The sequence below is a fragment of the Festucalex cinctus genome, chromosome 2 (assembly GCF_051991245.1).
Source record: "Festucalex cinctus isolate MCC-2025b chromosome 2, RoL_Fcin_1.0, whole genome shotgun sequence".
Classification (NCBI taxonomy): Eukaryota; Metazoa; Chordata; class Actinopteri; order Syngnathiformes; family Syngnathidae; genus Festucalex; species Festucalex cinctus.
Window position 1 is genome coordinate 20449242 of NC_135412.1, and position 23166 is coordinate 20472407.

Genomic DNA, 23166 nt, shown 5'->3' on the forward strand with positions numbered 1-23166 from the left:
CTTTGACCTTTTCTTAACCGTGTTTATGGTAAGTGTAACCAGTACATGTCATTTGGTAAGTACAATTCAGTTGTATTCAACTTTTACAATATGAGATCTTTTCAAATTAGCTGTTTTACAATACAACGTTTGTTTAGGTACGATATTTCTTGAACGTTTCGCAATGCATTTCAAATGAAACAGTGAAGTCAGGAAAGCAATACTAAATGTGTCCACAAGATGGAGCCGTGTGCGATGTGTAGGCCAGCAGGCAAACAGACAGGAGAGCAGCCTGTTGGGGGAATCAAACGCGGTGCCTTGCAGTCCCGGGCCGCATTCTGAACGCCTTCAACAAAGCCGAACAAGCGAGAGGAAGCGACAGACGATAGAGAGATGTCCAAAAAGCCACATTTCAGCGTAGTATATGTCCACATTTATTTGTTGAAAATTGCTCTTTCTCCAAGGAGTTTGGTATAGACCTCCCCTCTTTCAAACTAATTTTTATTCTCGTTTTAATAATTACTGTTTCTTTTTTCTTTTCTTTGCTATTTTACTTCCTTTTCATTACTATTAATTTCTTATTTTTTTCTTCTTTCTTTTCTGTTGGAAGCAACCCTCGGACATTTTCATGTTCCTTCTACCAACGCTTTGATATGACGTCACGTCTGTCTTAAAAAAAAAAAAAAAGCAATTGTTTGCAGTATTCTGTGACGTATGTGGACTTTTCAGGATAGCTGAAGTGCAGACTTGTTGCCTGGCCGCCGCATGCCGCATCATCCCGAGTTGTTTGCTGCTGATGCTGAATTGTATGGAGGAAAATATGGTGCAAAAGTAACTCGTACAGGTACAATTTTTTTTCTTTTTTTACAGGTACTTTTTTTTTTTTTTTTACAGGTACAAATTTATACTTTTTTCTACAGGTACATTTTTTTTTTTTTTTCTTTTTACAAGTTACTTTTGCACCATATTTACCTCCATAGAATTGGACTCACAGGTGAGGTGAGTTCTCGAACATGAGATCGTCATTCGACCCCGTGGGCCACCTTTTGCCTGTTGGTTACTTTTTTGAGATCTCTGCCTCAAGTGGGTGGGGCACGGCCTCAAATGGCCAACCCATAGGGACAGGGCTGCGACATGGATGAGACAACTTGGAAGTTTGGAGGCATCCAAGTGAGGCAATGGGTGGAGTAAAGTTGTTCTCAAGCTCAGCATGCCTTATAAATAACCCCGGAGGCGACCAGATCCAGAGGACTGGCCGTCTCTCAGCACCATGCCAGGCAAGCCCGCCCCTATTAAGAAGTCCCCCGCCAAGAAAGCGGCCGAGAAGGCACCAAAGCCCGACCCGCCAGCCGCAGAACCTGCACAACCTGAGCCCGTACCTGCAGAGACACCTGTTGAGGCCACACCTGTGGCCGAGGGTGAAGCATCACCTGCCGCCCCGGCGGAGGAAAGTCCCGCTGCAGAACCAAGCGCTCCAGGTAAATATACTTCAATACTTGTTTAAAAAAAATGAAATAAAATGCAGTAACTCGATATTGGAGTCACTATAGTGAAATAAAATACCGTCATCCTCTTAGAATAATTGCCTACGTTTTTGTTTTTTTGGGCAATTTTTTTTTTTTTTTTTTTTGGCCTCAATAATCCCTCATGGTGCAAATGGTTCAATTTTTTTGGCGTCCTGAAAAATGTGAAAAAAAATGACTTAGGCGGTTATTTTAAGAAGGCGTCAAATGCTATATTATGGTCACAGTATACACATTTGAGGCCATGAAACAGGTAGAATGTTTAATGTGCATATTTGCAAAAAATAAAAAATGCTACGAATAGTCAGCACCTGCACATCTCTACGCATGCCCACTTCAACCTCGGAAATATCAAACAATTGCAAGATTATTTTGGATTTTATGGGCATTAAGCCTTTTTCTCCTCATCAACGTTCACTCTCGAGAAAAAGTTTGTTTCATATGCACATTAGACCTTAAATTGTGACCAAAAATGAGTATTTCATGGCTAAAAATTTACATTTTCCAACACACATGATGTCATCAAAATGTCTCCCCATGAATGAATGACACATAATATACTGTAGATTGATATCTTTACCTGGATTGAAGTGAAAATGTTATTAGAATTTTTACCCGAAGGTTTCCTCTCACTGTAAAGTAACATTTACTTACTTCAAAAATCCTAGTAAAGTTTTTTTTTTTTTTTTCACTAAGGAATTCTAAGTCAACTTTACACGGAGAGTATTGAGTACATCTGCTAGAGGGTTGTTTTTTGTTGTTTTTTTTTAAACAAGGAACAAGATCATGACTCTAATGTGGTTGTTGGTGTGTCCAAAATGAGTCCCAAAAACACTTTGAGGTACGAGGATTGCACCAGCAATATACTTCTTCTGATTGGTCACAAATGCATTGCTCATGCCCAGCACGAGTAGCTTGGCTCAGGTGATAGAGCGCCATGTCGCCCATATAAGGTCATGAGTTCGTTCATCAATGCTTGATAATATAATTTTAAAATAAACTAGTAAAATGTACTAAATACTCTCATTGTAAAATTTACTTAGAATTTCGGAATGAAAAAAAATTACTAGGATTTTTCAATAAATGTTACTCTTTTTGTGTTTTTTTACATTGACCTAGATACAAAAGTCCCTGATGCGTTTGCTTGATGGATTTTTTTTTTTTTTTTTTTAATCACTAGCTTCTGAATCCGCAACTGAAGGCGACATCGCAGTCCCTGCTTCAGATGCACCAGGAGACGGTAAACAAATCAAAGTGACTGAAAGTACAGATATGTTTTTATTTCAGCAGCTCTTCATGTATGCATCACGTTCATGTCCATCCATATGGAAAACTAACCTGCTATTTTTTTTCCCAGCAGGAGCTGCTCCTCCAGTTGAAGAGCCACCCAAGGCCCCAACACCCCCACCGGCTGCAGGTGGGAAATTATCGACTTTACTTTTGTACATTTGCTCATCTATCTATGTCAGCGACATACAGTACAGTGAAAGGCAGAACAATTAAACCCTCTTCCATGAGATGGCAGAATGTACAATTAACCTGCATATCCACCTGTTGCCTTTCATACAATAGAATAATGGCTAAACAGGCCAAGATTTATTTATTTATTTATCTATCTATCTATCCATCCCAATGTCAAATATGTGCCTTGGCTCAGCGAAGGTTGGAAAACACTGGTCTATTGGGATCAAATATGTTTCTTTATGCAACAAGTCAGCAACCCTGCTAAATAATTCTACTCTAATAAAATACAAGTTCATATTGATGCAACCGTCTGTTTGTAGTTCCCACCAGTGCACCACTGGAAATATGTGTGGAGGACGTGAACGAAACAAGCCTCACCGTCAAGTGGAAGACGCCGGAGACGATTGGAGAATCTGGCCTGGATGGATACACCGTTGAGTACTGCAAAGACGGAAGTAAGCTCGCCTACGCACTTGCTTGGCGGGGGGAGTGCGTGGCTGGCTGCACCTGTTCGCCAGGTGTCAGAGGTCAGATTGAGTCAGAGCTGCGTCGGCGGGTTGTCGGCGGGCAGACGTCATACCACCTGACGCCACTTTTTAGAAGTGCTCAGATGACATTTTCATCATGGCTGCCAAAATGTCATTCTTCCTTGTGTTGTTTGTAAACTTACATAGGCAGGCTATACCTCGTTAAAGAAGAGGAACTGCATTATTTAAAAGCGTTCCAATTTGCCCGAATGACATCGTTTGGCAAATTAGCCAAAGGATCAAGCATGATACCCCCCCCCCCCCCCCCCCCCCAAAAAAAAAAAGAGTTGCTTTAAGGTGTTTGATGAGTCATGATACCAAAGTTGGAGTTTACTGGAAGTCTAAACGCACACCAAAAAAAATTATACACATTTCCAGCTTCCTGCTAGCATTCAATGGAAAACCCTATTAACTGGCTAGCAAAAATTAGCATAAGCCATGACAGGAGGGATTTATCTTCAAATATCGCCCATTGACACACGAGTGATTTAGTATTACAAACAGACAGATTATTTAAAAAAAAAAAAAAAAAGAAAAGACCTTATAGTCTTCCAAACCTGTGACAAACAACTTATATTAATAAAGTTTGCCATTTCCTTCTTCCGTGCTTTTTCAATCTTCATGTAAGTTTATCTCCTTGCGTGCACCACACTGCCTCTAGAGGCCAAGGTGAGTGACACAGGATCAACATGTTTTTTTGTTTTGTTTTTGTTTTTGTTTTTTTAATTCTGTTATTTTAATTATACTTAATTTTACTTCTGACTAAGGCACATCCCACTGAGTGTCGAACGTTTGTGACACAAATGAATGTTGGTTTCACTCAGGGTTCTGCAGGTTTTGTTTAATGTAATGTTCCCTAAATTTGTTTTCTAAACCGTTTTAATGGTTCTCTAAACAATTTGAAATTTTTTTTTTGTCACCAGGAATTGTCCAAAATTACAACAAGAAAAAAACATTAAAACATATAATTTAGAGAACATTTACAAAACATTGAGACCTTGAATGAACCCTGATGTGAAATTAACATTCGCTAACATCAAAAACGTTCGTTCCTCAGTGGGATAACAGGCTTCATTTATGTTGTTTCGGCAGTTGAATAATCAGTTTTGAAATTCATAAACATGTGTTATAACGTACAGTATGTAGTAGAGATTAATTCTGTTTTGCTCGATTTTTTTCTTCTTCACTCTTTTTCACAAGATACTGTATTATACTATACTCATATTTGTGTGCATGTTCACAGAAAATTGTTAAAAAAATAATAATTTCTTACTTGTGATTTCAATATAAATAATCACTAATCCTGATTATTATTTATTTTCTTTACTGCCCAGCCCGACATAAATCAAGATGCCTTTATATTTTATTTACAGTATATGCAAGCAACTGAAAAGCCAATTTGTCCATAATTTTCCCATTCAAAAGATGCAATACAAAATGATTGTGTATTTTTAGTGTTTAGTTTTAGTGTTTTAGTGTTTATTGGTTGTCTGATGCAACCTGACTTTGGTGTCCCCGCAGCTACGAACTGGGTGGTGGCAAACGAGGTGGCGACCCCGGCTACCCGCTACTGCATCAAGGACCTGACAGCAGGTGACCTGCTGCTGGTGCGCGTGGTGGCGGTTAACCCCGGCGGCCGCAGTGAGCCGGCCACGCTCGCCCAGGCCGTGCCAATTCGTGAGGTGGTCGGTGAGTAAAATGCCACGAATGCAAAGTGCTCCCGACGGTTCAAAAACAGGCCGTAATGTGTGTGGGTGGAGTCTAACAAAGCATTACATAGAAGCACTTTTTATTATTAGACGCTCATAGCTGTCACTTGAAAATACTCGTGCTAGGTGGCTGTTTACTGCCGCTTGGAAATAAGTCCAGGCTGGTCCTGAGGCAACCTTTCTTTAACCATAAATCACACTTTTCTCTTTCATGTGTAAGTGTGTGTGGTTTTAACACACAAATAACCACACACACACACTCCTGGTCACATCTTCATGTAACATTAATAGCAATGTGCTTCTGTGAAGGAGCATGCAACACAATTTGCCTGTCCTTGAAAATTGCTTTGCACTTCTGGGTGTCGTTTTGTTTCAAGTGATGCGCAGAATATCGTTATTCATTCAACCTAATCTAACATGCTAACATGCTGTCATTCAACCTAATCTAACATGCTAACATACGGTCATTCAACCTAAGCTAACATGCTGTCATTTAAGCTAGCTAATATGTTACTTCCCAATTTTTGCTTAACACATTCATATACCGTAAATGAATGACTAAATGAATATATTAATCTATTTTAGAATTTAAAAAAAAATCCTTCACAAAAAAACAAAACATTTACTAACCTAGGAATTATTTTGGGTGATGAACCACGTAAAGACTGCGCAAAGCTAACATGATAAGGAATTTAGGTCGGCTACCGTATTGTGAATTTACTTTTAAGCCACTATATTGGCTTATAATATCATATTTGTTAACTGAACCACAAAAACATGGCATGATTGTCAAGGATAAAGCAGATTTCCACAAACGGAGGAAGCAGGCGAGGATAAGATAGAGAGTGGCGATATTTTGGAAGTCTGTTGTATCGATCACTCCATTTACCAAGTGCACGCTTGCACTATGCTTATCAACACATGAAATTCTAAATATAATTGAGTATTATTGCAAAACAGGGTCTTGTTTAGGCTTCGAACCTGGGTGAAAACTGTGATTTTGATTGGCTGTTGCTCATTATTTAAAAAAACAAACAAAAAAAACCTCTTCCAGTCAAGCATGCAAGTCATTCTGCACTCAGCTGATTTCCTTCCTAAATGTGAAGTTCATGGTGGCCTTGAAACGGTCATACTGCATCTCATTCTAGAATAAGTGCACTTGACAGCGCTTACAAGCATCTACTGCAGGGGTGTCCAAACTACGGCCCGGGGGCCATTTGCGACCCGCCGTCCACTTTTCAGTGGCCCGTGACATATGCTAAAAATGGCATTTGACTCAGTTCAAATAAAATAAAAACAAAAATGTTTGGAGATGTTCAAAGTTCGAAAAACACAGGTGCTATTAAAGGTTATTTTAGTTAACTAAAACTAACGACAAAATAAAAATTAAAAAAACTATTTCGTTAACAAAATAAAATAAAAATGAAGATGCTTTTTAAAAAAAGAAAACTAACTATAATTACAGCAAAAATGTCCTTTGTTTTAGTCTTTGGTAATTAATTTAATGCATGAGCCTTTGGGGATGATTTTAAATGGGATTTTTAGTGGATTTATTTTGATATAAACTGGAATAATGACGCCGCGACCATGGTGTTTTTTTTAATATTGCGCACAAGTAATACACATTTAAAAAATAAAAATAAAAAATACTGAAACAAACTAACCTAAAACTAAGTATTTATTAAAGAACTAAAACTAATTCAAAAAAACTATCAGAACCACCCTGAAAACTAATTAAAACTAACTAAAAAAAAAAACTCAAATCAAAATAAAAACTAAAATGAAAAATTGCAAAACTATAATAATCCTACTGCCATATTACAAATAAATTGGTTTATATACGGTAGCATTTTTCTAAATATGCAAAAGCACAAATAAATTATTTGTACATTTTTTAGGACTAAACACAATTTCTCTTCATAACATTATGTGGCCCTTGCGTCCTTCTGATTTTCTGTATGTGGCCCTCAAATGAAAAAGTTTGGACACTGATCTACTGTATAACTGTAGAAGAGGAGCGCTCCTACTTAAAATACCCTTGCCAGTCTGACAACCGTGTAAACATGTCCCACTTATCGACTATGAAGGACAGCTTACTGCCCGCGGAGCACATTTCCTGCTCCGGGTTCAAATATCTGCGAACAAACAAGAGCATTTAGTGGAGAAATGCGGTCATGCAACCAGAACTGCCGCTCAACTGCGCCGATGTGAAACACGAGCTTAATTGATGGATTGTGGCTGGCTTGTGAGAGTTAAATTCAGCTGTGTGCCAGCGTTGCTGTCCTCACTACACGCAAACATGTTTGGTAGTGATTCAAACACAATATCCTCTCACAGCTACATGTTTATCATAAACAAATGCATACGATGGTGATTTGTGGGACGTTTTCTGGGAGAGAGCCAATTTGCTGGGATTAGCGACGAGGCCAAAAGTGGAGGTGAGCCTCGTGGTTCTGAAATCTTAGCTGTCAAATCTTGGGGAGAGGACGATGAGCCAAATTGGTTCCGGAATGGTGTGAGATGCAGCTGAGACGCTGGAAGGAGATTGATGGACAGGATGTTGATAGCTTACAAACGATAAGATGTTCAAAAGTCCGTGACCTGGCTACAACCTGCTGGTTTTAAATATCTTGTCAGCTCTTCAGATATTTGCTGGGATGCCGTTCGTGATACTCAGCCGAAACCGAAGCACCCAACCGTCCGTTTTCTTTCTAATAACAGCATTTTAAATGGCTGCGCTTTCCCAGCTGTCTTGACTTAGCACTGCGACGCTCGAATCAGTTGAACGTTGATGACTTAGTTCTTCTTGGGGATCAAATGTCAGCCTTATCCAAGACTTGACCATCTTGAAAACTATTTTAACGACTTTCATCTTCTTCTCTTTCTTGTCTCTGCCTGGATACTGTATGTGGATGTATTAGCCACACTTAGGGGCATATTCACTAAGAAGGCGCTGCTTCCGGTAATAACGCGAAATATTGCACCACAACTGCACCCGCAGTCTGCGCCCAATTACCCACCTATTCACGAAGGATATTGCTCTAATGACATACCGGCGCAAACACGCCCACAAAGCTGACAGCTTGGAGTAAATTTGCACCTGATTTACCACACATGGCAATGGATTTGCGCCAAGAACATGGTTGTTATAGTAACAGTTGCGAGAAAGATGACATTATCAGAAAGCGAGGTTGGACCGAGAGTAAGCGTTTATGGCGCCATTAAGCTGTACAGAGAAGAGAGAATGACAACGACGTCATTCATTCATAAAGTACAAATTATTGGTGCGATCGATTTTTAAAAACATATTTCAGAGGTTGGCATGGGCGTACAGTATACATCTGGTACGTAAAAATGATCGGAAAATGCTTCCCCGCCATTGCGATCAGCCCGGGTTACGTTATGTGTCCTAAACCAACATGGAAAATTTTTTCCCCTCCTACCTCCCTCCCTCTCTCTCTCTCTCTCTCTATCTATCTATCTATCGCTCTATCGCTCTCTCGCTCTCTCAGCGTGATCAGCCAGAAAGGGACGTGCACCGTGCCACATGCACTGCTGTCATGATCCCGGGATCGTGTTTGCATCAGGTTAATACATGCTTTCTATAAATGTTATTTGTGTCATGCAAACTCCGTGTGGCGATATGCGCTCTCGTTCGTGAATTCGTGAATATATGCAAATTACCTAATTTACATACGCGCAAATAACACCGGCACACCATAGCGCAATCTAGTTGGCAGCACACTTAGTGACTGATTTCCCCATCTGTGCGTGTTTAGTGAATAGGCCCCTTCGTTTGTCTAGCCTTATGCAGTTACTATGTTCCTTATGATGTCACTCGTGTCAGTTACTATGCAGTTGTTATCTGATGACGGGCCAGTATTTTAGGTTCTCTATTTGTGACTCTTATTTTGCCATATAAGCCTTTTATATAGAATTTGGCGAGTTACTGATGTCGAGGCGCTTTCAGTTGAGGTTATCTCTCGACACGTTGAGGTGTCTTCCATGTGTTCTGCTTCCAGCCCTGCTCACTGTAGTTAATTTGTACTTTAGAGTTCAACATCCAGCCTGCTGAAGGTTCTTAAGGTTTCTCCATCAAGTGTTTTCTTTCTTTGTCAGATGTCAGACTCTGTTTCCCACCTCTGGTCTTGTGTTGTCTCAGTTACACAAAGGTGAACATTGGAAGGCCTACATGTTTATTTGTATGGCAGTATTGGGATTTTTTCCTTCATACATTTGTACTTTCATTACTCTGAGAAATTCTAATTCCTATTTTCTTGGGTTACAAGATTAGTTGTTGCTTTCTTTCCCTTCTGGTTGTACGGAGTTGGTTAAAAGGGATTTTGTTTACTCTTTCCCTGCATGGAATATGCTCCGGATAGATTGGACAGTAACTGATTTAATTTACTTTTAAATACGTAGATTTTTTTTTTTAAACCAATTCCACAACATGCACTTGGTTTTTCCCAGACTGTGTTTGTAAATTGTAACTGTATTTTGTGTTCTTAACACATTCACTGCCAGCCCAGCAAAAATGCATTGCATCATTTGACGTCTTTTTCCGTCAAAGGCAGTGAATGAGTTAATCTCTTGATTAAATAAAGGCTAAATTCAAATAAACAGTGAAAATGGCATAAATGTAAGTGTGAATGCTTTTGTCATTATTGTATGTTGACTGTTACTGACAAGCAACCAGTCCAGGGTTTCATCCCGCCTCTTGTCCAAAGGTCCTGACCCTAAATAATAGAACTGCACAACATCACAATGAAATTTCTGAAATTCTGTGAGTGAGGCCGAAAATCTCAGTAAGAGTTATTGCTGCTCCTCACCACTGAAGTGAAATGTGTACGTACAAATGCTAGGATTTTGTGAGATTAAAACAAAAAAAAACAAAAAATGAATTAAGACAGATGATTTTGAACCCAGTTGTTGGTGATCATATCCACTATGTGCGTGTTGTTTTCTTCAACTACAAGTGTGCCTAAAGTTGTGGCCGTCACATCATCGATATTTAATGCGCCATACTGTAAATGATGTAATAATTGTGCTGTGAGTCTATATATGAAGTCGTCAGCTTTTAACAACTGTAGTTAACTTGCATCATCAGTCTTGACGCTTCATCCGCCGATGTAAATAGAAAGTGTCAAAGTGTTATTTTCAGCCTGCTGTGAAAACACACCTGGCAAATGTAGTTAGGCTGCCACCTCACTGTCATGTGATTGCCCCCACCAACATTGGCTGTCACTCGTGCGACAAGCAGAGTGCAGCAGATCAAATGGGGACAGGATTGAAGCATGAAAACCGATGATGGAGGAAAGTCGAGATGAACTTGCGGGATTTGTTTGTTGCAGATCGGCCAAAGATCAAAATTCCTCGCAACCTCCGCACATGCTTTGTCAAGCAAGTTGGAGAGCAAATCAACCTGGTCATCCCGTTCCTTGTGAGCCCAAATTTCAAAATGCATATTCTCTAGATGTCTCCTAAAAAAAAAAAAAAAAACATGAGCAGGTTTTGTCCTCATTGCTTTTGCTCTCGTCTTGAAATTGGACAGGGCAAGCCCAAACCTTTGGTGTCCTGGCTGAAAGACGGTCGGCCTTTGGATGCAAAGAGGGTCAACATCCGGAACAGTGACAAGGACAGCATCCTATTCATCCGCACTGCTCAGAGGGAGGACTCGGGTGTTTACGAGATGACGGTTCAGGTGGACTGCTTTGAAGACAAAGCCACCATCACCCTTCAGATTGTTGGTGAGTCGCACGTGGAACAACCGCTGGTAAAAATAAGCACTTTCACATCCCACTTTCACTGGGGACGACCGAAATGTGTCGAACTGTATTCGTCAATGATCCTTAACGGGTCATATAACACCACAACACTGATGCTATTTTTTTTTAGCCTGTCTGTGACATTTCTCATCATTTGTTAGCATTAAGCTAGCAAACTATAAGGCAAAGTGAAAAACACATTCCTCTTTCGTCTGTGTTTATTTATTTCAACTCAAGGTGTCAGTTTGTGGAACAAACTTGTTGTGTGCTGAGGGGTTGGATCCCAAGGCGCAGACACAAATAAGATTATAACTATTTATTCACATAGCTTGACTAAACAAAAAACAAAGAGACTGCATGCCAAGCCCTGTTGGGCTGCGGAAGCACATTGATGAACAGAGTTAATAATCCGGCAACACACATTTCTCAAACAGCTTAAGTAGACAGTGACTCGATCTCATTGGTTGAGGCTAGACATGTGGGTAAGCATGATCCTGTTGAAACAGGACTGACATGGCTTGATCTGATTCACTACGGATTGGCTCCTAACCATATAAGGAGCTGAGACCGGACTGACCTGGACTCATCTGATTTGTTGCCGACTGGTCCTAACCATATGGGGTATATGTCACGGAAGAGGTTTTGTGTTTTTTTGAGGTTTTGTTTTCATGTTTTTGCACATGAGTTTGTTTCCGGTTCGGTTTGCGACGTGTGGGCTGCGTCAAAAATACTTGTGCTTCCGACTTTGTGCCCCTCGGTTGCGCGTTCGCAACCCGGACCGGAACCAAACTGATGTGCAAAATCACGTCCCGCCTCTTCCGTGGCATATACCCCATTGAGTGATGAAAGAGACTTGACATTTAATTGTTGCCATGATAGCATCTTGACTGCTCACTGTCAATTATTTTGTGTTGATTACTCTTATGTTATTTATTTATTTATTTATTTATTTATTTATTTATTTATTATCAAGGCAGATATCACAAGTTTCACTTCTTTCTGTCCCCTTTCATTTCTTTTTTTAAAGACTGAAATAAAAATTTTGAATTGAATTGAATTATGTTTAGCTTGACAGTAAACTTCAACTGAAAATAAACATCTTGAAGGCAATTTAACAAAAAAACAAAAAAAACCTGCTAAATAATTTTATCTGCCAAACTGATTTGACTGAGTTGAGTTCACTGCCATCATACACCGCTTGTATCTCAAGTTGCACTCGCAAGTCAAAGCAAAGAAATTTGTGATGTCAAAATTACCGTTTTAACCAATTTCAAAAGGATATTTTCGTAAGATTTGAATGTAGCCTGACTTCACTCCTAACTCCCTACCTCGTGTCCCTGCCCAATGAAACGCCCCCAGTCCGAGTCGGCTACATTGCTAGCATGACTTGATCATGACAAAGTATTGCCAAAAACCAAATGTTATATCGGTTTAATGTCATATTTTTTGGAATGCAAAATCAACTCAAACTTGAGAGGCAATCAACTTACCTGATATCCCAATGGGAACGGTCACGTTGCCGCTGGTCCGTATGCATCCGTCCACACCAAAAACAACAACTTTATATCTCATGACATGAAGTAGTGAGCATTCCCAACTCCTTCTTTTCAACTTTTCTTATTAAGAGTTAAACAACGGGTTAAGAGTTTTCTTCCATATACGCTTCTGTTAACAGCGATGCACGTAAGCAAATGATTGATGCTCTATCCCTGTAGTCTCCGATTGGCTAGTTTTTTTTTAAGTTACTTATTTAATTAAAATGGAAATTATATGCAATGTTCTCTTTTTTTTTTTAAAGTAATATTCTTCTGTCCACGTCTTCTCCAATTCCAATATGTCTTCACAGAGCTGCCCGGTCCTCCCAGCAGTACAAAACTAGTTGACTGCTGGGGCTTCAACGCCGCGCTGGAATGGACTCCTCCCAAGGACAACGGCAACACGGAGATCACTGGGTACATTGTCCAGAAGGCCGACAAGAAGACCGGGGTACGAGCTCACGAGCGAACCGCATGTTCTTGTAAGAATGTGACATCGTTGTGCCACTGTGGGATTCCCGTCACCTGTCACAGGAATGGTTCACCGTGCTGGAACACTATCACAGGCTAACCGCCACCATCTCTGACCTCATCATGGGAAACTCGTACGCCTTCAGAGTGTTTTCTGTCAACAAAGTGGGCATCAGTGAGAAGAGCACCGTCACCAAGGACGTGGCAACAATCCAGAAAACAGGTGCCCGCCCGCCACTTTAGACTCCAGCATGAGTGCGCACTCCAGTGCTATTATTTTAATGAGCTGCAGGAAGCGTGTGAGTGTAGTTACCTTAGAAGACTCCAGGGGCAGAGAAGCCCTTGACACGTGTTTAAATGTAAGCTGACAACTACTGCAGGAGTCAATTTGGGGACTCAAGATAGTGTTAAAGAAAGCTCGCAGAGGTTAGCAGCGGTCGGGAATAACAAAGCACATATCGCTGACGTTTGTAAACATAACAACCACATTTCAGCTCGACAGCAGCCATATACTTTTAGGTATCAGTACAGGTAATTTATCTTTCTGACAACTTTTCACTTTTACTCCCTGCATTTGAACCAATATTTGTACTCCCTACAACTTATTGTGTCAAAATAGACTTCATACTTTTTTCAACCTCAATTGGTGAGGATATGACGTGTAGGATGTCGTAAGAGCTAAAGTAATTACCAAGAGTTGAAAATTTGCAAGATGTTGATTGCCCCAATGTGGCCTTGTCTTAGAGAAATGTTTAGTTTTGTAGGACGTGGTAAATGTGTCTTTGTCTTGGCCAGCGTGAAAACCACAAGCACCCACATTCAAAAATTCTCCCTTTAATCTTAAAAATACATCTTGTGTATAAGATGTTTTTGTTTTGTTTTTTTTATCATTAGCTAACGGCATTTTTTTGTTTGTGATGTCATGTTCGCAAAGCTACAGGAGCACTTTTGATAGCAGTTTTAGCAAAAGTTTTTTTGTTGTACAAAATTATCAAACTGTTGAATGTAACTCACAGTAGAAATGCACTTTTACTTTGGACATTTTAATTTAAGTACCAAAGTCTGTATTTTTTTTTACTTAAGTAAAAGAATTGAATCAGTACTTTCTTTTTTAGACACATATTTGTACTTCTACGTACTTTTTTTCACTTCTGTACAGTGGATATAAAAAGTCTACTCACCCCTGTTCAAATGACAGGTTATTGTGATTTGGCAAAAAAAAAATGAGACCAAGCTAAATTATTTCAAATCTTTTTCAACCCTTAATCTTACCAGTCACTTGTACAACACAATTGCCTAAAAAAATAAAAAAAATAAATTCATCTTTTCAAGAGGGGGAGTAAAATGAACAACTGAAAGAATGTGCACAGCCTTTTCTAAATGGCAAAAGGTCACCGCTTAGGTTCATCCACACCAAACACAAGTGGCAGAAAGATGAATTCATTGGTTTTGTCCTTCCACGATACTAAATGATGACCTTGTGCGTTCTCAGGCATCGTCTACAAGCCTCCTGAATACCAAGAGCATGACTTCAGCGAGGCGCCCAAATTCACCACGCCGCTCAGCAACCGCGCTGCTACCGTTGGTTACACCACCAAGCTGCTGTGTTCTGTTCGTGGAAGTCCCAAGGTCAGACATATCAGGGAGCCTTTTGAGAATAACCGGACAACCTTTATGCTACAGTAAGCCTATATATATTTAGCATCATAAATAATCAGAAGATGCTGTGATGAGGTGCATTGTGGTGGGCTTGAGCCAACATGAAATGTTACTCGTACTCCCCTTCAAATTTGGTCCACATATTTACAGGTTCCTCATACTTAGATATGAAATGTACTGAAAATGCACTGAGAAAGCTTATTTTTATTTATTATTATTATTATTGTTATTTTTTATAATGATCCAGATCCAGGTGAAAATGTAACTGCCATTCTAAGAGCAGAGGCATTGCTGGACTGGCCATCTGGCATACATGGCAGATGCCCGGTCGGCCGGTGTCTTTTGGGGCCGATGTGGTGCTATTCAATTATTATTTTTCCTCCATTTTATCCTAGCAACCGGCCCACAATTTAGAGGGAACAGCCCATTAAACCATTTACAATGTAGAGTGCAAACTGTACCAATAAACATCAGTGATGGAGCTACATGCTAGCCAAGAGTGGTGAAGAATTGGGCTGGGCCGACGGGCCTAAGTCAAAATGCCAGGGCCAATTATTTGTGCCAGTCCAGCCCTGAGCAGAGGTCGCCAAGGCAAAGCATTTTTAAAACACGCAAATTTCAAAAAGCCCTGCATTTATATTTTTACCAGGGGGTTTATGTAGACTACCAGTCAAACGTTTGGACTAGTGTTGCAAATTTTAATTTATGTTTAAATGGGGAATTTATTATGTTAACTTTATTATGCCCTGTTTTCCTAGATGAAAAGAAAAAACATGAGGGGGAGGTAAAAAACAAACAAACAAACAAAAAAAACAGCCCCAGACTGAGATATAGTATAATTAAAAAATTCAATGAAACGTTGATAGCATGTTCTTTTTCACTGGTATTTTATATCTAAAAGTGTTCTACTCATATATTACAACAAAATGACCACTAATTGCGCCACTTTAAAGGAATGCTTGACTCATTGCGCTATTTTCGGCAGTAAAAAGTTAATATTTTGTCTGTAATTATTGTGGTAACGTCATTATTTTTTATGTACAATTAATACCTTTAAAAAGTAAATTTTATACTTCTGTTGACTGATGACATCACCTGTTTTCTGGGTTTGGTCAGTAAACTGAGCCTTGATTGTTTGTTACCTACTTCCTCAGCACAGGTGATGTCATCATCAGTCGACAGCAAGTTGAAAATTTACTTTTTAAAGGTATTAATTAAAAATGAAAAATAATGAAGTTACCACATTAATTTAAAAAAAAAAAATTTTACTGCTGAAAATGGCTTAATGAGTCAAGTAACCCTTGAAATGAGATACTGGATGTAGTCAGTTTGTAGTAGAGGGTCCGGCTCGTGCTGGTGTGAGCGCGCATGTAGTTTCACTCGGTCTGCCGTTACTGATGGCCGCTGTTGGCGCTCTGGTCAAACTTATCTTTACAGTTGTCTGCCTAACGCAGCCGGCTTAGGTGACAGGCTGCGGTGGAAATGCGTCTGATTATGTGTTCTAGCCGTCCTTGGCTTCTCACCAAGGACAACAACATTTGCAGGGTCACAACAGTGCCGCTTAGGAGAATCTGACTGGGATTTTAGAACACTGCATGCCTGGAGCGCTCTCGTACGACTGCATCACAAAGAGGGCAGGAGCAGGAAGTTTTATTTTTATTATTATTATTATTATTATTATTATTGAAAACTTGGCTGAACGTCAATAAATGCCACATCTAAATGCATCTTGTTGGAGATCAAAAGACCACTCGCATATAAGCCGCTATGGGCAAACACATCCGCCATTTCCCTATAAAGGGATCTCTTCAATCTCATTCCTTTTATAGGACTAACCAAAATGAAATTATGTGTTTATAGGCCCACCGTGCCTCTCAGCTGACTCACTTCACAGCTGCCCGATAGGTCCAAAAGCCTGGAGGCATGTCCTGCTATCTCTGATAATGAACTGCCACTAATGGAGATGTAGTGTGTTGTTGGAAGCTGAGCAGGGAAGACATCAATGATAAAATAAGATAAGAGGATAGTTGTTTGGAGAGGTTGCTATTTTTGTCGCCCGCTCCTTCCAGTAGCAGTTATCAGTGACTTTACATGGAACCCCCAACGTATTTTTAGTGCCATGGAAAACAAGTGGCACAGGAACGAGAAGTAGAACAATATCTCATTTACAGATCAAGGTAAAACTGAGAAATGACAATCAGTTCACCTCAGAGTCTTTCAGTGCATGACTTCACTGGAAGAGGAAGTGTTGATGACTTGTACTGTGAAATAATTTTAATCTGTTTGTTGAACTAAAAGGACAAATTACTGCCAGTGTCTTCTTTAAAGGGGATGTCAATCCCCCCCCCCAAAAAAATCTTGACAATATATTCTATGCAGCTCCACTAGTCTAAATACGGTATTCCGGTTAATATTGTGTTAGTGGAATATGAGTTTATCAGCAAATTCCAGCAGTTATTATCAAATCAAAAGGCGGCCATTTTGCTACTTGCTGTCGAGTGAAAATGACATCACACTTGCTCAGGTCTCATGGTAACAACCAATCACAGCTCAGTTTCAGAAAACAGGTGAGCTTGGATTGGTTGTTGCCTGAGCCCCGAGCAACTGTGATGTCATCTTCAGTCGACAGCAAGTGGCAAAATGGCCGCCCGCTGAGATGGATCAAAACGGCTGGATTTTGCTGCATAACTCATATTCCACAAATGTAATATTAATCAGAATGTCATGTTTAGACAAGTCAGGACACATATGACATATCATTGTCAAGAAATGTTTAAGGTTGACTCCCTCTTTTTAATTCCATTCCATTGTCAGATACTGATCTGACAAAAGTGAGTACACCCTTCCCATTTCTGCATATATTCCTTTCTATCTTTTCATGGGACAACGGGACACAATGGAAAGTAGTCGATGTACAGCGCAATGTAATCGTGTTGTTCCAGCAATCCATCCATCCATCCATTTTCGTGACCGTTTATTCCTCACAAGGGTCGCAGGGGGTGCTGGAGCCCATCCCAGCCGGCTTCGGGCAGTGGGCGGGGTACACCCTGAACTGGTTGCCAGCCAATCGCAGGGCACACAGAGACGAACAACCATCCACACTCACAAGCACACCTCGGGACAATTCGGAGCTCCCAATTAACCTGCCATGCATGTCTTTGGAATGTGGGAGGAGACCGGAGTACCCGGAGAAGACCCACGCAGGCACGGGGAGAACATGCAAACTCCACCCAGGAAGGCCGCAGCCTGGACTCCAACCCGAGTCCTCAGTACTGGGAGGCGGACGTGCTAACCGGTCAACCACTGTGCCGCTCTTGTTCCATCAAAACCACTCAAAATATAGCCATTAATAACTAAACCCCTAGCAACAAAAGTGAGTAGACCCATAAGTGAAAATGTCCAAATTGAGCCCAGTTACTAACGTCCCAAAAATAAAACAGACACAAAATGAACAGACACGAAAGTCTGAGTGTGTCCAAACAGGTAAAGGCAAACATGACCTTTGCTGTAATTTAATAAGCGGGGCCCCCTTGGTTGAAGTCAGACCTTGAGGTTCTAATAAAAATGCTCTCTGAAGCCTGGAGTGGTGCATACCTAATGTAAGGAACAGTTTTTTTAAGTTACTGTCCCTCACTTGGCTTCCAAACTATGACGGTAACACGCTGAGTTTACGAGATAATAAAAATGAAAAAAAAATCTCGCTCTTCTCTCTCAGCCGAAGATCGAATGGCTGAAGAACCAGATGGTGATCGGTGACGACCCCAAGTTTCGTCAGCTCTCCAACCAGGGCATTTGCTCCTTGGAGATCCGCAAGCCGTGCAGCTTTGACGGCGGCGTGTACACGTGCAGAGCCAAGAACGATCAAGGAGAAGCCGCCGTCTCTTGCAAATTGGAAGTCAAACGTATGTATAAGTGGGAACACTTCTGTCGGTAAAGTGGAACCTCGGTTTTCGGGATTCAAACGTATCATATTAAATGCAAGATGTTTTTTTTCCCATTAAAACCCTGATGTATGTGATCTGACACATACATTACACAGATAATCCATTAGAGGGCAGTATCACCTAGCTGATGGCTTTTCCATCGACCTTGAAAGATCACCCAAATCGAAAAAGGACACCTAGTATATATTATTAATAGTGCGAAATTTTCTTTCTGATTTTTGGAAATACTAATATGTTTGATATGTCTGTTTGTTATTATATTTTTGACAGTTATAAATGTATGAATTTAAAGCATTGTGACTGGATGTATCAAATATGACACAAATCAAAAGTCATATGTGGAAGCTGATTTTCAATTTTTTTTTTTTCTCAAAAGGACCAATGAATACTCTATTTACAAAGAATCCAAATTTTCTCTCATATATTTCATAGTTCAGGCTTTATAGGGTTAATTAATCTGTTCCAAAAAGCCTGACTGAAACGGAATGGTACGAAAACTGAAGTAATATTTCCCATAGGAAAGAATGTCAATCCAAGTAAACCGTTCCAGGTTCCCCAGAAATACATAACTAAAGTTGAACATGCAGACACCAATGTGAAATGAATATCAGTGACTAATGAAATGCATTAATTAACATTAATCAAAAGCAAAACTGACCTTGATTGAAAACTCTTGATCGTTATATATATATATATATATATTTTTTTTTAATGAAGGGCCAGCACTTGGAAGAATTTTTGGTCCCATCATGATTTAATGAACAGTCACACTCAAGCACAAAAAAGGTTTTGAAAAGGGTCTGATGAACCCACTGACGCGGGGATAGATCCAGGAAATCAGTAGCAGAGTCACGAAAACCGAAAATCGAGCAGATGTAATTTCTGTGAAAAAAAATCTGCTAAGACCGAATCACTCCAAATTGGGGCATACAAGCACTGAGGTTCCACTTCAAAAGTTCATAAATTGTTCTGGTGTCATATTAAAAAACATATCAACATTGTTTTGTTTTTTTGTTTTTTTGTTTGTTTGTTTGTTCCCCCCCTCCTCTCTTCTTAACAGAGGTCAATCTTTTGGAAGCTGATAAGCAGAAGAGCAAATAGAGCAACACTTCATCCTTCGGAGGTAAGGCCAAAGACGAAGGCTCAATTATGCAAAGAGACAGTGAATACATTAGGGTGACCACCTGCTAATAAGCCCAAGGGGGCATAAGGGTTATGTTTCTGAGGGACGATGTCAGGCTCAGTACCTAATTCTAGCACATATTTACATGGCAAATTCACACTACCCTATTTCCCTAAACATATGCTGATGTATGCTCATGAATTAATGAGCCCTTATTAATAGGGATGTAGCGATAACGACATTGTGATATCACGATATTAAAACTGCCACAATATATTGTCGGCGTCATTTCACATCTGTTAAAAAAAAAAAAAAAGTCAGGTTGATTTCCATTTGTGCAGTTCTAGCACCCTCTGGTGGCTAGTTTTTTAGTGCCGTTTTCTTTTCACAATGCATGTTTTGGCCCTTCTAAGTTTAAAATCTATGTTTAAAAAGTTTCTCGTCTTGCGGCTGTTTTGTCGAGTGTTGTGCCGGTAGAAAGCAAACGCATGTGTCACGCTACACAATTCACAGTTTGCAAAATGTCTACGGTGGAAGAACTGTACTTTTCGGTCGGGTTTTCAAGCAAGGAGATACTAATTGCTTTAGCAGAGATTAACAATATCATAATTGCCACTTCATAAAGTGGCAAATTTGCCACTTTTTTTTCTCGTCATATTGCCCCCACCCTCTAAAATAAAATATATTTTTACGTGGCCCTAATACGCCGTTGTATAAATTAAGTTGCATTGTGGAATCTGTCACTTCTTTTACTCATGACTGCCACCTATGGCCTAAATAACGAATCGAACGAAAAGATTGCGTTCCCTCGCAAAGTTTGCGAGGGAACGCAATCTTTGCGAGAGAACGCAAAGTTTTTTGCGAGGGCACGCAATCTTTGATTGCGAGGGAACGCAAAATGTTTTGCGAGGGAACGCAAAGTTGTTGTTTTTTTCTACCATGTCACCTTAGGGGCTCCGTACCTAAAGCATAACTGCAGCCTTTAATGTCAAGCAAGCTCATGCATCGTGCACTTGTGAGTACGTGCACTCAAATAAACTCTACATTTTTATTTTTATTTTTTTTCTTCTTCTTCTTGGACTGAGCTGGAGTTTGGCCTCGTCTTGTTGTTATTATTATGTATTTATTTATTTATTTATTTATTTACAGTTTCCATCCCAGTTGTGTCCTATACCTTATTTGGCTTTCTGACATTCATTCATCCATCCATCTATTTTCTTAAACCACTTATTCAATAGTGGTTTTATTTATTTATTTATTTATTGATTGATTGATTGATTGATTGATTGATTTTAAAGGCAAATTTGTTGATGCAATGACATTCTTTGTAAAGAGAATTGAGAATTGTTGACCAACTTAATTTAATTGCTTCAATCGGGAACACAATTGGTAAGTTTAATTAATTATGAGTTCATTCAACTTAATATTAATTTGGTGTGTTACCAATTCAATTAAGTTGGTCGACAATTCTTCAGACAGACAGAGCAAGAGAGAAAATTTGGTGATACAGTACAACTATGACTGGAGGAGTCTTTTCTAACATGCTGCTCCAAGTTGACTGGCATAAGCAGTAACTTTCTCTCCGAAGTTGCCCTTCATTGCGTACAAGGACGTGTGTGTGTTCACACCGGACTGCAAATGGGTCACATGCCATCCTGCCCACCCCAGAGGTCCGGTCTTGAATGCATCCTCGCTGCGTTGGGATGCATTCACACCTGTATTTCCGGCTGCCCACTTGTGATCAGATCCCATTACCAAAGGAGTGTTTTCACGCCAAGTGCCGATGGCGAGCCCGTGACAACATGATTAACTGTGTGCCTCCGGGTGCGAGCCAATGGAGACGTCACCATACTTGGGTTTGTGAAGGGGAAAACAAGGGAGCGCCTTTTCCTTTGGATGAGGAGGGTGCTGTTAATGGCGGGGGGGGGGGGGGGGTGATGTCAGCACTGCAGTCCACAGCTTCTAAAAATGAGTCACGCTAATCTGACACGCAGCCAAACTCATCACATTATCGTGAGTCAACAGGCAGAGTGGGCAAACAATAATAGAAACTGGCAGGCGATTTTCTTTGGAAATGCCCATGCAGCTCCGACCACGGATGTGATTCATTATAAAACTGCACAATTGAAATCAGACTTCAGCTATAGAGACTTGTGGTCACGTAAACTGACAAAAGTGCTTCCCCCCCAACGGCACCCCGCCCACGGCATAAATTTGCATTGTTGCTAGGCAGAATTTTTCAAGCTAGGTAGAAAATTGAAAAAAAAGTTGTCATGTCAAGATTGCTGTTAGCCTTTTGCCAAAAGAACTGCATCGCCACAGTCAGCATTGAAAGTAAAGGGACAATGTATATAAACATGAATTTTGTACTGCTCTGTATCAAATATAAAACACCTTTAGCAAGTAGTCAGCTGGGATAGGCTGCAGCTCTCCGTGACACTAAACAGAATAAGTTATGAAGAAAATCTGTTGCGCCTGCGATAGCTTTTTTTTTCAACAGCACCATCTGCTGGATTGGTTGAGGCACTACCTCACTTTAATGCCTTTATTGCATAACATACACTTCTCACATTCATAAAGACAGTAGGCTACTTCATGTATTGCCTAACCTTATCCTCTCTTGGGTGCAGCTATTTTTCTTTGATTATGTTATATATATATATATATATATATATATATATATATATATATATATATATATATATATATATATATATATATATATATATATATATATATATATATATATATATATATATATATATATATATATATATATATTGACCAGGTTTACCTGTATCTGCTTTTTGTGTGTGTCCAGGGTTCTGAGAAAGGTGTGAGGAAAAGCTGGTTGTGCGGCACTGTGTATATAAGGAAGAAGCAGTTCTCAACCCACACCACCACAATCCAATTGGCTAAATGTTGAATGATAATGTAGTTTGTCATGTGTCATGCTGAATATTTTTCTGCCATTTGCAGCTAGTTATAATGTAGTATACTACTAAATAAAATTGATTTGATTTTGCAAAGGGCATAAGATGTGAAATAAATGTTATATTTTATGATACCCTATGTGGATTTCAACATGTATGAAAAGTGTCCCTCATTATTTTGACCTACAGTATATATATATATATATATATATATATATATATATATATATATATATATATATATATATATATATATATATATATATATATATATATATATATATATATATATCATCTGCGATTGGCTGGCAACCAGTCCATGGTGTACCCTGCCTACTGCCCAAAACCAACTGGGATAGGCTCCAGCACCCCCCGCAACCCTTGTGAGGAATAAGCGGTCAAGAAAAAGGATGGATGGAGATATATATATATATATATATATATATATATATATACGTGTGTGCGTGTGTGTAGTATTCACATTGCAATATAAAATCATATATACAGTAATTGATAGTCATTATAAATGCCTTG

At 39.6% G+C, this 23166-nt stretch overlaps 1 protein-coding gene across 2 annotated transcripts; it reads left to right on the forward strand.

The window, feature by feature from the left end:
* The first annotated feature begins 241 nt into the window (after nucleotides 1-241).
* On the forward strand, nucleotides 242-22746 carry mybpha (myosin binding protein Ha). Of its 2 annotated transcripts, XM_077513594.1 has the most exons (14): nucleotides 242-823; nucleotides 900-1457; nucleotides 2683-2742; nucleotides 2860-2919; nucleotides 3287-3421; nucleotides 5015-5182; nucleotides 10554-10642; nucleotides 10754-10949; nucleotides 12814-12953; nucleotides 13037-13196; nucleotides 14466-14602; nucleotides 18348-18534; nucleotides 19637-19699; nucleotides 22521-22746. In XM_077513594.1, the coding sequence occupies exons 2-13, from the start codon at nucleotides 1250-1252 to the stop codon at nucleotides 19675-19677; spliced, it is 1581 nt and encodes a 526-aa protein (XP_077369720.1). In that variant the 5' UTR covers nucleotides 242-823; nucleotides 900-1249; the 3' UTR covers nucleotides 19678-19699; nucleotides 22521-22746. The 2 variants fall into 2 exon arrangements, with proteins under 2 accessions (XP_077369720.1, XP_077369721.1); XM_077513595.1 differs by having other exon boundaries at nucleotides 242-1457; nucleotides 2863-2919.
* The last annotated feature ends 420 nt before the right edge of the window (nucleotides 22747-23166 follow it).

Excerpts from the sequence above, each read along its gene's own strand:
- mybpha (XM_077513594.1), top strand. The coding sequence starts at position 1,250 with ATGCCAGGCAAGCCCGCCCCTATTAAGAAGTCCCCCGCCAAGAAAGCG. Across the intron at positions 2,743-2,859 it reads TTCAGATGCACCAGGAGACG|CAGGAGCTGCTCCTCCAGTT; the intron begins GTAAACAAATCA and ends TTTTTTTCCCAG. Across the intron at positions 18,535-19,636 it reads TTGCAAATTGGAAGTCAAAC|AGGTCAATCTTTTGGAAGCT; the intron begins GTATGTATAAGT and ends TCTTCTTAACAG.